Source organism: Gadus macrocephalus, chromosome 5, assembly GCF_031168955.1.
Source record: "Gadus macrocephalus chromosome 5, ASM3116895v1".
Lineage (NCBI taxonomy): Eukaryota > Metazoa > Chordata > Actinopteri > Gadiformes > Gadidae > Gadus > Gadus macrocephalus.
In genome coordinates, this window is record NC_082386.1 from 21,458,450 (window position 1) to 21,473,503 (window position 15,054).

Consider the following 15,054-nt stretch of genomic DNA (forward strand, 5'->3'; position numbering starts at 1 on the left):
CCCCGGCTCACGCACCACGCGCTGTCAGCCTCCGATAACGTGAGTGACCACTCACTCACTCACTCACTCACTCACCCACTCACTCACTCACTCACTCACTCACTCACTCACTCACTCACTCACTCACTCACTCACTCACTCACTCACTCACTCACTCACTCACTCACTCACTCACTCACTCACTCACTCACTCACCCACCCGTCCTCTCACTCACTCACTCTCTCACTCTGAGCGAGGGTGAAGGGGTGAAAGTAGTGTGCTGTCTACGGATCTCGACTCCCAGCCGATAGTTACTGGGTTCAATCCCGCCTGTCTGTGGTCTAGATCTAAGAGCAGAATGCCCTAACGACCTGCTCATTAAAGGCCTGACTGTGAGTTCATTGTACGTCCTTTTAATTTAAAGGGATTTGCAGAATGACTAAAGGGTAGCCATGTTTATGAGCCGTGGCATAGGACGGGTACGGTGTTTCCTAGAGGTCAGAACTCGAGACCGAACAGGAAGTTCAGAGGTCAGAGAACGTGTCGCATCGAGGCCGAAATCAAAGGCAAAATGGCCGAACTCCGTTCTATTGTAAAGGATGGTGTGAAGGAACTCCCCATGGTTCACTGGGAAAGGGAGGGAGGGAGGGGGAGTAGAAATGGACGGGAAATCAAAATGAGGGGGAGGGGGGTGGGGGGGGGGGGGGGTAGGATTCATTGGTTTGTTTTCGACTTGCTGTCACAGTTTTGCAGCAGTGAAATGTTTTTCAGATTGTATCTTCATTCAGAGATGTATTTACCCGTTTAATAAAAAGTTGGCACAGGACAAGTTGTAGGAGGATTGTGTGTTCTGGTCCTGCAGGATTTCAGGGTTGTGCAAAGGTGGGGATGGAAAACATGTCATTTTATTGGCCGCATGATTCCACTGTAGAGGAATGTGTGGTTGGTTTTGATTAGATCTGGATGTTATGTATAAAGATGGTGAACGGTGTTAATTCTGGGAGTCTTTGACTGAGGTGGAAACTTCCACTGGAGGTATTGGTCCATTTGTTCTACAATGTTTAAATTTTGAAATATGCTTCCTCCCTACACCGTACTCCCCCTTGTTCTCACTCGCACACTTTTTGCTAGGATTGAGTACTCACGGGCCATGGTGATGTCGCAAGTGTGCTGCCCTCTGGTGGCCGATGTGAGGAACGGCTGGTGTCCGGTTTACATTACATTACATCGCTTGTGCAACCTAGATATGCAGGCAAACAATGACTCGACAAGAAACCTTTCACCTGGTTACTCCCATCGCTGATAAGCTCGCATGACAGTGTGTTGACAACAAGAAGCTGAGAACCTGTCTCCCTTCAGGGCTCCCTGGGTACTGTAGTTCGGAGCTTTTGTTCTGTTTTGTGTTGTGTTGTTTTGTAAGTAAGATTTATGTCAGGGGTTGTAGAGGCATTGTAATAACACACTGATTCTGAGACAAATACAAAATGTGTGTTTGTGTGGGCTACTGTGTTTCCTACGCAGAACAGAAACACAAACCTGCGGGTTAGAGTCCGGCCTGCAGTCATGTTCAGCGTTATGTCGTCGGTTTCTCTTCCTCTCTGGCTCTCTCACTCCTGCTTCCTGTTGCTTGACATCGACCCGTTCATGGAGGCAGAAGAATGCCCGTGAAAGAATGAAGAGCTTCCTGTATACATAACAGAGCTGGGCCGAAACTGTGGAGGAAAATTGAACAGCCACGTTATTTCCGACCTCACACTTTGTGGATTGAATTCTGGTCTTGAGCCTCAAGTATCCACTGAGCAGATGAACCGTTTGAGATATGCACGGATAGAAAGTTCAAGAGAGTGGATGTGTTTGTTATAATATCAACCGTCCAATTGGATCAGGGAGTTGTGCCTTTAATAACTCTGAGAGCGAAGTAGGACTTAAATCATTGTTATGAGGTAGACGACGGCGCAGTCCCCAATGAGTCTCCCATCCCCATATTAAATCTGATATTATGTTTTGTGTGTATACGTCTGCACGCTTTATTATTGAGGTCTCTGTTGACAAATGCGTAGAAGAGAAGTTCAGTGATGTTGTTAATCTCGCAGTCGCTTTCGATGCAAGCGTTAAAGTATCTTGTGTCAACGTTGTACGTGTCCAACGGTTCTATATTTCGTTCTGTCTGCATCTTTTGTACGCGTCTCAAATTCAGCTCATCTATAACTCGCCTGTGTCTCTTTTGTATCTCGCCTGTATCTCATCTGTATATCTCTTCTGTCTGTAGTGCAGTGGTTCTAAACCTTTTTGGGACGGTGACCCCATTTCTCGCTCTGAAGCTGATCACACTAACTCTGCCGTTAATAGCAGCTTCCCGGTGAACGTGGTCTCATCGCTTTATCTTCATCATCCCCTGCGACCCCATATGCATATCAGGGGCCCAGAGGCGTCCCCCCCCCCCCCCTCTAACGCCGATGTGTGTCTGTCTGCAGGCCCGAGCGGTTCTGGTCCTGAAGGGGCAGGAGGGAGACCACCCCCTCCAGCACCCCTCCCTCTCCCGGGCGGTCCCCCCGCCTCACCCCGCCCCCCCGCCGCCAAGCTCCGCCCCCTCCAAGCCACGCTACGACGCCGGCGGACGCAAGGCGGCGGCGCCGGCCGCGGTCAAGGTCCCGCCCAATCCGGAAGGAGAGTTCCCCTGCAAGAAATGCGGCAGGTGTGTGTGTGTGTGTGTGTGTGTGTGTGTGTGTGTGTGTGTGTGTGTGTGTGTGTGTGTGTGTGTGTGTGTGTGTGTGTGTGTGTGTGTGTGTGTGTGTGTGTGTGTGTGTGTGTGTGTGTGTGTGTGCTCCTTTATGATGCTGATCACATGCACCAATCACAGCGTCTCGGTTGGGTCTGGGGTTTGGCACCGGGCCCGAAGGCGTTCCTCCCGGGAATGGGAACGGAGCCATTGTTTGTTCTCCAGTCGCTCGTCGCGTTAGCGTGGAGCTAGCTCGTCGCGGCGGCTAAGCAGCGTGACGCGGGACAATGGAGGCCGGGCCCCCCTCTGGTGTGGTAACGAACGGCGCCATGGTTACGCGCTGCGCCATGGCAACGCACGGCCTGTTATGGCAAAGCGTCGCCTAGCAACTGAGACACAGAGTTGGATGCGCCACCGGCCGGTTTGGCTCGGGCAACCGTGAACCAGATCTGAGCAACACCTGCCACCGTACCGCACACACAGACGCACACACAGACGCACGCAGAGAGACACACAGAGACGCACGCAGAGAGACACACAGACGCACACAGAGACGCACGCAAAGAGACACACACAGAGACGCAGACAGAGACACACACAGACGCACACACAGACGCACACACAGACGCACACACAGACACACACAGACGCACACACAGACGCACACACAGACGCACACACAGACGCACACACAGACGCGCACACAGACACGCACACAGACGCACACACAGACGCACACACAGACGCACACACAGACGCACACACAGACACACACACAGAGACGCACACAGAGACGCACGCAGAGAGACACACACAGAGACGCAGACAGAGACACGCACACAGATACACACACAGAGACACACACACACACACACACACACAGAGACACACACAGAGACACACACAGATATACACACACAGAGACACACACAGAGACACACACAGAGATACACACAGACACACCCACAGATACACACACACAGAGACACACACACACAGACACACACAGATACACACACAGACACACCCACAGATACACACACACAGAGACACACACAGAGACACACACAGAGACACACCCACAGATACACACACACAGACACACACACACAGACACACACAGATACACACACAGACACACACACACGCCTCCGTTCACACAGAGGGTCTGGATTGTTCCGTCTGTCGAGGCGTGAGGAGGTCGGTTGTTGATGGAACGGTTATTAAAGAGCTCTTCAAGTGTTCAGGTCGAGGCAGGTTCAGTGACTCTTAAACCAAGCCCTCTGAGCCTGCCCCCCCCCCTCTGACCTCTGACCCCCCTCCCTGACCTCTGACCCCCCCCCAGGGTGTTCTACAAGGTGAAGAGCCGCAGCGCCCACATGAAGAGCCACGCGGAGCAGGAGAAGAAGGCGGCCGCCCTGCGGCTGCGGGAGGCGGAGGAGCGCGCCGCCGCCGCCCACAGCGCCGCCCTGCTGGCCGCCCGGCAGCACAACGGCACGCGGCCGGCGGGGGCCGGGGGCCGCGACAGCAGCGGCGAGGACTCCAGCGGCGGCGAGGACGAGGACGACGGGGCCGACGTGGACTGGCAGTGAGGTGAACCGGGGGGGGGGGGGGGGGAGACACACGCACGAACAGACGCACACGCGGGACAACACAGGACTCATGGGTGGGGGGGGGGGGGGTCTTATTTCCGACGGCCCCTCCTCCCACGGCCACCTGATCAGGGACAGGTTTACCCCCCCCCACCAGGCATTACGGACCTTAGACCTTGTTGGGAGGTGGATCTGCCCCCCCCCCCCCCCCCACCAGGCATTACGGACCTTAGACCTTGTTGGGAGGTGGATCTGCCCCCCCCCCCCCCACCAGGCATTACGGACCTTAGACCTTGTTGGGAGGTGGATCTGCCCCCCCCCCCCCCCCCCCACCAGGCATTACGGACCTTAGACCTTGTTGGGAGGTGGATCTGCCCCCCCCCCCAGGGACTCTATGATGTCATCGCGGGCCGCCACCCCAAAGCACTTTGTTCTTCTTTTTTTTTCCTCTTTGGTAACCGCGGAGACTTAAGCGGTGGCGTTGCCCACGGCGACGCATTGTTGTCAAACGTACGGCCCCCGCGGCCGAGGGGCGGCCATTTGAAAAAGTTTGTAAATGTTTACTTTTTTTTTTTTTTTACCAATGGCGACACGTGAACCACTCATCTTCGTCTCCGGGGGCAACGGATTACTGAAGAAGAAGAGGAGGAGTGATGGACGGAGTGATGGACAGAGTGATAGAAGGAGTGATATGAGGGAAGGAGTGATAGAAGGAGTGATATGAGGGAAGGAGTGGTAGAAGGAGTGATATGAGGAGTGATAGAAGGAGTTATATGAGGAGTGATAGAAGGAGTGATATGAGGGAAGGAGTGGTAGAAGGAGTGATAGGAGTGATAGAAGGAGTGATATGAGGAGTGATAGAAGGAGTGATATGAGGGAAGGAGTGGTAGAAGGAGTGATATGAGGGAAGGAGTGATAGAAGGAGTGATATGAGGGAAGGAGTGATAGAAGGAGTTATATGAGGAGTGATAGGAGTGATATGAGGGAAGGAGTGGTAGAAGGAGTGATAGGAGTGATAGAAGGAGTTATATGAGGAGTGATAGAAGGAGTGATATGAGGGAAGGAGTGGTAGAAGGAGTGATAGGAGTGATAGAAGGAGTTATATGAGGAGTGATAGAAGGAGTGATATGAGGGAAGGAGTGGTAGAAGGAGTGATAGAAGGAGTTATATGAGGAGTGATAGGAGTGATATGAGAGAAGGAGTGATAGGAGGGATGGACGGAGTGATGGACGAAGTGATGGACGGAGTGATGGACGGAGTGATATGAGGGAAGGAGTGATAGAAGGAGTGATATGAGGAGTGATAGAAGGAGTGATATGAGGGAAGGAGTGATAGAAGGAGTGATATGAGGAGTGATAGAAGGAGTGATATGAGGGAAGGAGTGGTAGAAGGAGTGATAGAAGGAGTGATATGAGGAGTGATAGAAGGAGTGATATGAGGAGTGATAGAAGGAGTGATATGAGAGAAGGAGTGATAGAAGGAGTGGTAGAAGGAGTGATATGAGGGAAGGAGTGATAGGAGTGATATGAGGAGTGATAGAAGGAGTGATATGAGGGAAGGAGTGATAGAAGGAGGGATGGATGCTGCTGACTGTTATTTTCTCTTCCTGCTTGGCACTGCCAGACGTTTTCTCGTGGACGCATGACGCACCCCCGCTGTCCTCGATCCTCATTGGTCGGTCCCCCACTCCCTCAGCCCGCTGTCCTCGATCCTCATTGGTCGGTCCCCCACTCCCTCAGCCCGCTGTCCTCGATCCTCATTGGTCGGTCCCCCACTCCCTCAGCCCGCTGTCCTCGATCCTCATTGGTCGGTCCACCACTCCCTCAGCCCGCTGTCCTCGATGCTCATTGGTCGATCCCCCCCCCCCTCCCCCACTGCTGATGCCTTTGATGTTTTGGATGCGTTTTCTCTTCAAATGATCTTCAATCAGTTTTACAGCATTTTTTTTATCTAAATATATATAATTATACATATCTAAATGTTGCTTATTTTTCCTTTTCCTTTTCCTTCGGTTGTAACTATAGGCTTAGTTATTGCTGTTTTGTGAATATTCCTGCTACTGTTGTTGACGTGTATTATTATTCTTTTTATTCTTTATTATTATTATAACAGTTTGTTTTGGCTGCAATTTAATTGTGGCTACTTTCTCATTTGCAGTGTGATATCCATATAGTTGTATATCCATACAGATGTGTATCTATATAGATGTGTATCTATATAGATCTATATGGATGTAGATCTATATGGATGTAGATCTATATGGATGTAGATCTATATGGATAGATCTATAGGTGCGTTATCTATTTCCATCTACACATGCGCCCCCTGCTGGCCGTTTGTAACTGAGTTTTCTAAACCGGAGAATAAGAACACAGATGTATGTGCAATAGAACAAGTTGAGTCCTGTCACGTGGAGTACCCCCCACGCTCACCTGACCCCTGACCTCTCAGCGGGTGACCTCCTACGAGGTCATACCTGTCTATGTTGAAACAACCCGTTTCCACAGCAACAGAACAAGGGAAGCGGCTTGCTCGCAGACGGCATGCGATGCTGCCTGCAGACTAAGTTTGGAGATGTCTAATTTTTAGTCGTTAGCCAATTCTTTTTTATAGGCTGGCTGGGTATTCACCATGTGGACCTCAACATGATCTCAACTGACTGTTAAACGCTTGGTGCGACGCAATCCAAGGCTGGTGATTTTTAGTTTGCTTCGTCAGCAGTTACCCCCCCCCCCCCCCCACACACACCCCAACCCCCCAAAAACAATAATCCTCTGGGCTCCAGGGGTGCATCAGCTCGTACTCCTGCTAGTAATACAACATTGTTCTCTCTGTCGCCGCCTCTCTCATTAAGCCCCCCACGTCGGTTGTCATGCCAACAAACGGGAGTGCCAGGGAGGGAGGGAGGGGGGGGGGTGTGTGTGTGTGTGTGTGTGTGTGTGTGTGTGTGTGTGTGTGTGTGTGTGTGTGGGTCAAATGCAATGCAAAAGTCGCCCAATTTGAAACGAGAAAAAAAAAAACTTTTTGGTTCGGATTAATGAATCAGTTTCCTCCGTTCATTTCCTTCGGGGGTTTTTACGCGGCGGTCACGTGGCTTTTCCCCGCGCTGTTATTTGAAAAGAAAGAGCGACTTATGACGTCCCACACAACACCGCTGGAAAGCACTTCCTGTTGCACCCTCTTGCTAAAGGGAATTTTGGAGATGAAGAGAAAAGTTTATTTAGTTAAAGATTAGAAAAAGTATATATCTATATATATACAGTTTATGAATACAATTCTGTTTGCATAATTTCTATGCTATTTTACTATGAGGTTCACACTAACGATGACATTAAAGAAAATGTAACTGAATCTCAACTGCTTTTTATTACGATGTAACTTATTTGTTTCAGCTTTGATTTATACCACCTGTGTTTTTAGTAATGATTTATCAAGCACTGTATATTAAAGTTTTATGATATCAGCTCTTGTGTGCGTTTTCAGTTTATTTTCATTATTATTTATTATTATATCGCGCATTTTCAATAGGATGTCAAGCATGCATTTCAAATTTCCTACCATGTTTGGAATGTTTTGATGTTATGTTTATGTACCCTGGTATGTAATGCATTTCCTCTGCAAATTACATCCTCGGTTCAGTGCAGTGCGTTGCTCTGCGTTGCTCAAAAAGCTAAAACCACACCTTACTAAAGCGGTCGTTGAACTTGCGACCTTCCTGTTGCAGCATGTTATTTTTACCAGTCCCGTGTTAGCTCCGATAACACGACCGTTCCCTTATCCAATAGAACGCAGGCCTTATTTTTAGTTCTTCTCGAAGAGGCACGTGTGTAGTTCCGCGGCCGGTCCACACGGGGGTGATATTAGCTAACACTGGGTACTCACTGAGCCGACGGCGCGCTTGTTCGAGCTAATACACGTTATAATGTGTATCCTTCCGCTCTCAGTTGGTGCCCTTCAAACTTTATACAATCAATAATGTAAAAAGAGGCCAGAACCAGAAATATGATCATTTTGTTATCAATGTTTGCTGTCCCTGATGCTTATCCAAGGTCTCCATCAGACAAAGTTGCACTCTGTGAGGTGAGTTTGCACTTGTATTTGGTGTGTCCATGAAATGAATAGAGCTGCGACCAGCAGTACTGCCAAGGCTCTGCAGCAATGCATTCTGGGAAAGGCAGAACAGTGTGTGTGTGTGCGAGTGTGTGTGTGTGTGTGTGTGTGTGTCTGCGAGTATGTGTGTGTGTGTATGTGTGTGTGTGTGTCTGCGAGTATGTGTGTGTGTATGTGTGTGTGTGTGTGTCTGCGAGTGTGTGTGTGTGGTGTGTCCGGCTCTAGCTCTACCTCTCTGGCTCTACGTCTCTGCAGAACGATCTGCTGAGCCGTCTGTTGACACAGATTCCATCTACATCTCTGGCCCAAGGCCCTTCGCTCACATTATGCATGTGCGCCAAAGGTATCTTTGATCGTATCGCTCCCGACGAACGCCATCACCCCCCAGCCCGGAGGTACAGTGGCACCAGCGTCGGGCCTTCAGAGCAGCTCAGCCCCCCCTATATGAGAGTCGCCCCCCACGAGGAGGACTCAGGCTGCGCAGAGACCTCTCCTTAAGCACTGACAACCCAGAGTGCTTTGCTCCAACAGCCCGAGGTCTGTCTGCCTCCTCACATTGATTAAATATCCCAACACCAGAGAGCGGGTGGGAGTATCAAGGTTTCGCCAAACTGTTAAGCTAATATCGCCTCCAGATTGTACGTGTTGGACGCAGAACATCTGTTGGAATCTCTCTCTCTCTCTCTCTCTCTTTCTTCCCCCCCCTCCCCCTAATCCCCATTCTTCCTGTCCTCCCATCCCTTGTTAGCAAATAGGGGGGGGGGGGGGGGCTCATCATACACATCTGTGGAGACGGGGGGACCCTGGAAACAGATGCATCCTGCGGGGTCTGTCCTCCAAGCCCAACGCCGGGCTGTACAGTATGGGGGGGGGGGGGGGGTTAAAGAAGGAGGGAACAAAGGGGAGGTATGGCGGTGGAAAGTACCGGGGAGGACGAGTGAGGCGTAGATCCTCCTCAGAGTTTAAACGGGGGGTCCGGGGGGCTTCAGGTGGAGAACCGAGCAGTCTGCCGCCACCTGTGGTCGACCACAGAGCCGTATGACCTCCCCGGTGATGAGATCTTTATCTGGTGGCCGGAACAGAACAGCTCCGTTGAAACCTTCGGCCGTGTTCTATTGAGGCTGGAGGCGCTCCCTGGGGGAGCTGTAGGGGCCAAAGGTCTCCCGCGGGACGCGCTCCACCTCCCACGCGTTGCTCCATCAGAGCCGAGTGACGGAGGCTGTCGGCGGCGGCAGGCCGGTGGTTGGGTCAGTCTCGGCTCCCGTCAGACAGAGAGAACAAAGAAACCTTCTAGATTCACAACACACGTCTTGAAGCAGTTATCCTCATTGTAAACAGATTTTAATTAAATTGTGATTTACAGGACTTTTTTAAAAGAAAAAGCGATGGGTTCTTTAATCCATTTGAATGTCTGTATTAAGGTTTTTATTTTGTAATGCGATTAAGAATCTGCTTTTAGCATATTGATTCTGCCAGCAAAACTGTGAATTTGCCTAAAATGACAGAAACTCCCGCATTGTGAAAGGACTTCCTGTGTGACAGCACGGGAAGGCTCGCTTTGCCTCGCTTTAAAATTAAGAGCGGGGCTTATCAGATCACATGAACCCAACAACATAGAGACTCCAGCTACTGCCGTTTGATACAGCGTACTCACAAACACACCAGATACATATTTTAGGGAGCGACTTGTTCTCACATTCTTTCATTTAATACACGCTGCGTGTTTTGAAGAGCAACTCCCCAAAACTGCGAGAGGCCGTACTGAACAGTTAATTCCCTGCTGCATTTCCACATGCATACATGCTTATAAATAGCACTGAGTTCATATTTCCTGCAGAATCGAGTGAGGAAACACACACACAAACTCACACACACACGCACACGCACACACACACGCACACACCCTTCTTCCCATGGCTTAATCAGCTTGGCATGTCCTCTCCTCCCTGGTCCTGAAAGAGGACTGTGCGACAGGCAAGGCCTTTGTTACCGAGAGAGAGGGCGGGGTGAGACAGGAACGAGAGAGGGGTGTGGTGAGGGAGAGAGAGGGACAGAGCGCGATGGGTGGAGGGAGACAGAGTCATAGAAAGACGTAGAGAAAAACCCTGAGGGAAATATAAAGAGAGAGCGAGGTGGGTTGAGAGAGAGAATTTTGGGGTAGGAGAGAGGTGGGGCGAGCGAGAGAGAGAGGGAGACAGGATGTGGGCTTCTGTCTGTTGGGTGTTGTTTGTGTCTGTTGCCATGGCAACCGTCGCCCCGTGACGGCTGAGGCGGGAGAAGGGCAGCTGCCTGCAGTCCGCTCATCATCCCATCGGCTCTTTGTTCTGCGTCTGCAGGCTCGCGTGCATTCCTGTGAATTCATCCTAGCGTGTGTGTGTGTGTGTGTGTGTGTGTGTGTGTGTGTGTGTGTGTGTGTGTGTGTGTGTGTGTGTGTGTGTGTGCGTATGAAGGCCTGTGCGTGTGTGCCAGTGCACGTGTATTTGCATGCTTCTCTCGGTCCACTTGACCGTATATACTCCAATCAGCGTCCTGTCGGGCGCGGCCGCGGCCGGAGACGTCCGATGGTCCACTGTCACGACGTGCGCACACCCCGACTGTCACCGACGTGCACACCCCGACCGTCACCGACGTGCACACCCCGACCGTCACCGACGTGCACACCCCGACCGTCACTGACGTGCACACCCCGACCGTCACTGACGTGCACACCCCGACCGTCACTGACGTGCACACCCCGACCGTCAAAGACGTGCGCACCCCGACCGTCACCGACGTGCGCACCCCGACCGTCAAAGACGTGCGCATACTGGATAATGCGTTGGTTTCATTTGTTGTTAATAACGATATGGATTTTGTGTAGTTCACAGTGAGCTTGTTGTGTGTTTGTTTGTTGTCTTTATTTGAATGCACTGAGCATGTGCTGGCAATTGAGTTATCCCTCTGGGGATCAAGAAAGTACAACCAGCGTGAAGAACACGTCTATGTTCCTCCCTAATACCCACATCCAAGAGTCCAGAGATTCAGAGCAGAGATCACGATAAGTATCAAGTGTTGGTCCACAGACACACTGAGAACGACAGGAGTTCCCCCTCTGTGTAATTCAGAGACGGGATTTAGAAAATAGAGAGAGAGGGATAGAGAGAGGAAAGGGGAACGTTTTATATTTTATTTATAAAGAAGACCACGAGATCTGAGCCTTTTTAACGAGTTTTATTAAAATGTCCACATTAGTACGGGACAAGGGTGGGGGAGGAGGGGTGTGATGGTCGACACATCGTTAGCAGAAGGAAGACGGGGGGGGGGGGGGGGCCAGCCGGCAGGGTTCTCACTGCAGGTCTTCCTGCTTGAGGTTTGAAATTATCTTCATGCAAAACTTTAATGAACAGCTTGAACCTGGTGAGTAAACACGCACACACACACACACACACACACACACACACACACACACACACACACACACACACACACACACACACACACAGATATGTTACCACAGGTGGTGCGACCTCTTTGGATTTGTGTTTGTATTTCTTTATCTCGACCCGGCTGAACATGTGATGATGATATGAACCAAATGAGTGAAAATGACCCTACCAGGCTACCGTACCTGTAGGTGTCTATTTGAACGTGTGGCTCTCGGTGCCTCCATGTCCGAATCCTGGGAGAGAGGGAGAGGGAGGGAGAGAGGTGGAGGGAGAGGGGGAGAGAGAGATGGAGAGATTAAAATCCCCGTATCAAACTGACGTTCAGTCTTAATCTCGGAGTTGGATGGAACCGGAACAATGTCAGGCGGCCTTCCCCGTCCAGATGACGGAGACCTCCCAAGAGGCCGACATTTCCAACGTTGCAGCAACTGAACCCGCTGCCATGGCAACGCAGATCCCGATGCCCCCACTCGGAGGCAGTTATTTGACAGCCCAACTGGCTGGGCGTGCCCCCCCCCCCCCCCCCAGCGAGCAGCCTCAGCGTTGGTTTGGCCTGTACTATGGAAGGATCTAGATCTCGGTCCGGTGTTGTTTATGCTCTCGGTCGACGGATCGCTTCCTCGTCAACGTACTGACCGTCGTGAGGACTTGAATGATGAACTGAATGGAATGTCTGCGTGTTCAGCAGTGAAGTCGTTGTGTCGGTGGTTGTCATGCCAACGGGACTCATTATAGGATGAGATTAACCATAAACCGGATGTGAATCAGAAAGTATTCGTTCTGCGACGTTAAGTTAAGTGGAAGCTGGACACTGAGGTAAGTAAGTGAGCCCAGCTGTGCGACGCACGTACCTTTGGGTCCGAACAGGGCAGCGTAGCAGGGCTTGTTGCAGTACGGTTTCCCCTCATGCTGCAAGAAACACGCTTTGGTTAGCACGCACGTCACAGTGATGAGCATCTACACATACACAACTCCTCATACTCCATGCAGAGTGACACATGGTCATGCTCAATATACATCTTATGATCAGCATATTGCCGGCGATGTAACAGCCTGTAGCGGTAGAATCTGTGATGATAGTAGGCAGGAGCAGCAACTGGAACTAGAGAATGCGGTGAGGGCTGTGGTGCAAAGTGAGGTTGAGAATATGTTTTAATAAAGACACATAGTTTAACGCTTGAAGAAATGTGGAATGGCTTGAAGCAAGTGAAAATATTTGAAGAGATTTCAAAAGTCTAAATGGACTGAACAATGTTTACATGCACACTATTTAAAAAATTCAAAAATGTATCGAAATAAGTCTGAGTTAAACAAATACGTAAAGTGATAAAGTCTGAATACATTTGAGATAAAAAATTGCTGAGCTAAAAAATAGCTGAGCTGTTCTGATAAAGTTTGAATTGGTTGAATCAAGTGTGTGTGTGTGTTCGCGTGTGTGTGTGTGTGTGTTCGCGTGTGTGCGTGCGTGCGTGTGTGTGCGTGCGTGCGTGCGTGCACTGACCTCTGCATGTGATCCGGAGCTGAGGGTCTTGCTACACTTTGTACACTTCAGACAGGGGCGGTGCCAATCCTTCCCCAACGAGGTCACTTTCTCCGCTGCCAATCAAAACACAGAACACAAATGTGTCAGCATGATTTCAACCTGCAACACACACAACACCAAAACGATGTTCGACGTTCGGTCTAAATCAACACAAACCCTCCTTCTGGATGACCCGTTAGCGAGAACGCTCTCTATCTCCGTGATCTCTGAGAACATGGTTTGGGTGTGGCGCTGACGGAGGAAATCACCCGAGCCCGTGAATCATTAAGCCTGATAAACAGAGTCTTTATCTGGATGGGCCCTGGCCGATTACCCCAGTCACATGGAGGTCTGCTGAACACACTGGTGGAGAACTCAGTGGGAACAGGTTGTCCGGTTCATTCACAACAATGTTGTAACGACGGTCGCACTCTGTGGACCAGTCTAGTGTTTTGAAGGGAGTCTCTTGGCTCAAGATGTCTTAAATAAATAGGGAGGGGAGTGTGTGAGTGTGAGGCTTGTGACTTGCATTCTTCTGTTCTGCCAAACATTTTCCCTGTGCGTGTAAAATGTGGACAAAAACGGTTGTACTTGGAGAGCTGATCATGGATTATTTCTTTATTATAATTATTTATCCCATCCAACTGTTGGTGTTTCTCCGCTGCCTCAGACTCTGTGGCGCGGTGGACTTTGGACTTCTGCTGGTTTCGATGCTTGATTTGGTTAAAAAAATTGGAGCCACATTCCTCATTGTAACTCAGATTGGAGACACTGATTGGCTGTCGTCTGTCTCTGAGATGCGACCATGGGACAAGGGAAAGGAGGGCGGGGGTGGTTGGGGGGGGGGTTAACGGTCGGGACGGGGTGGGCGAGAGTCCGTCTCCGTCGGCAACAGCATGCCTCCTCACAACAACCGCATTGTTCCAGCTGTTCAATAACAACTTTATACGTCACAGCGATGTCTGACAAAACGGCTGCTGCTGCCCAGTGCGTCCTGTTCTGGGCCCCAGAGTCTCCAGAGACAGAACCAGCGGGTTGTTGGTGATGGAATATGAGGATGGGGTAAACCTGCTACTCTGTGAACCCCAGGCGACGTGTGACGCCTCCTGGGTTCAATTATGCAGAGTGAGCCGGTTTATTGTTTTAACACGAAGTACGCTAACACACTGATGCTCACACACACGCACACGTGCACACGCACACACACATACATGCATGCATGGACAAACACACACACGTAAACACCCACACCCACATATACACACACAAACACTAATAAATATAGGATAAAACAATAAATAATAATGACGGTAAAACTTCAGGACACTAACAATACTCAACTTGGCCTACCTATAAACTAAATATAATCATCTCTCTCCCTCCCTCTCGCTCTCCCTTCTCTCCCTTATGCCCTCCTCACCCACTCACACCCTCCCTCACTCACTCCCTCACTCTCTAGCCCATTAGGACTTGCCTTTCATGCAACAGCGAGAAGAGCCAACGAGCTCAATTTTAACGCAATTTTAACGCATCCCATGCTGGGAGAGAGACTGTGTGTGCGTGTGCGTGTGCGTGTGCGTGTGTGTGTGTGTGTGTGTGTGTGTGTGTGTGTGTGTGTGTGTGTGTGTGTGTGTGTGTGTGTGTGTGTGTGTGTGTGTGTGTGTGTGTGTGTGTGTTGTGATGGCTGAAAGGCGAAAGGAAGACCA

The 15,054-nt window shown here is 50.4% G+C and overlaps 2 protein-coding genes across 2 annotated transcripts in view; one reads left to right on the forward strand and one right to left on the reverse strand.

The window, feature by feature from the left end:
- Positions 1–4,447, forward strand: part of mideasb (mitotic deacetylase associated SANT domain protein b) — a 26,083-nt gene extending 21,636 nt beyond the window's left edge. The window contains 3 exon segments of the mRNA XM_060051280.1: positions 1–39; positions 2,455–2,675; positions 4,045–4,447. The exon segment at positions 1–39 is cut by the window's left edge and continues 84 nt beyond it. Coding sequence (XP_059907263.1) covers positions 1–39; positions 2,455–2,675; positions 4,045–4,291 — 507 coding nt within the window. The 3' untranslated portion in view covers positions 4,292–4,447.
- A 7,149-nt stretch (positions 4,448–11,596) lies between these two features.
- On the reverse strand, positions 11,597–13,955 carry crip1 (cysteine-rich protein 1). The gene is made up of 5 exons (XM_060051282.1): positions 13,940–13,955; positions 13,328–13,422; positions 12,678–12,735; positions 12,009–12,059; positions 11,597–11,794 (listed from the first exon to the last, which is right to left on the reverse strand). Exons 1-4 carry the CDS (start codon positions 13,953–13,955, stop codon positions 12,019–12,021), a joined length of 210 nt encoding a protein of 69 aa, XP_059907265.1. The 3' UTR covers positions 11,597–11,794; positions 12,009–12,018.
- Between the last annotated feature and the right edge of the window lie 1,099 nt (positions 13,956–15,054).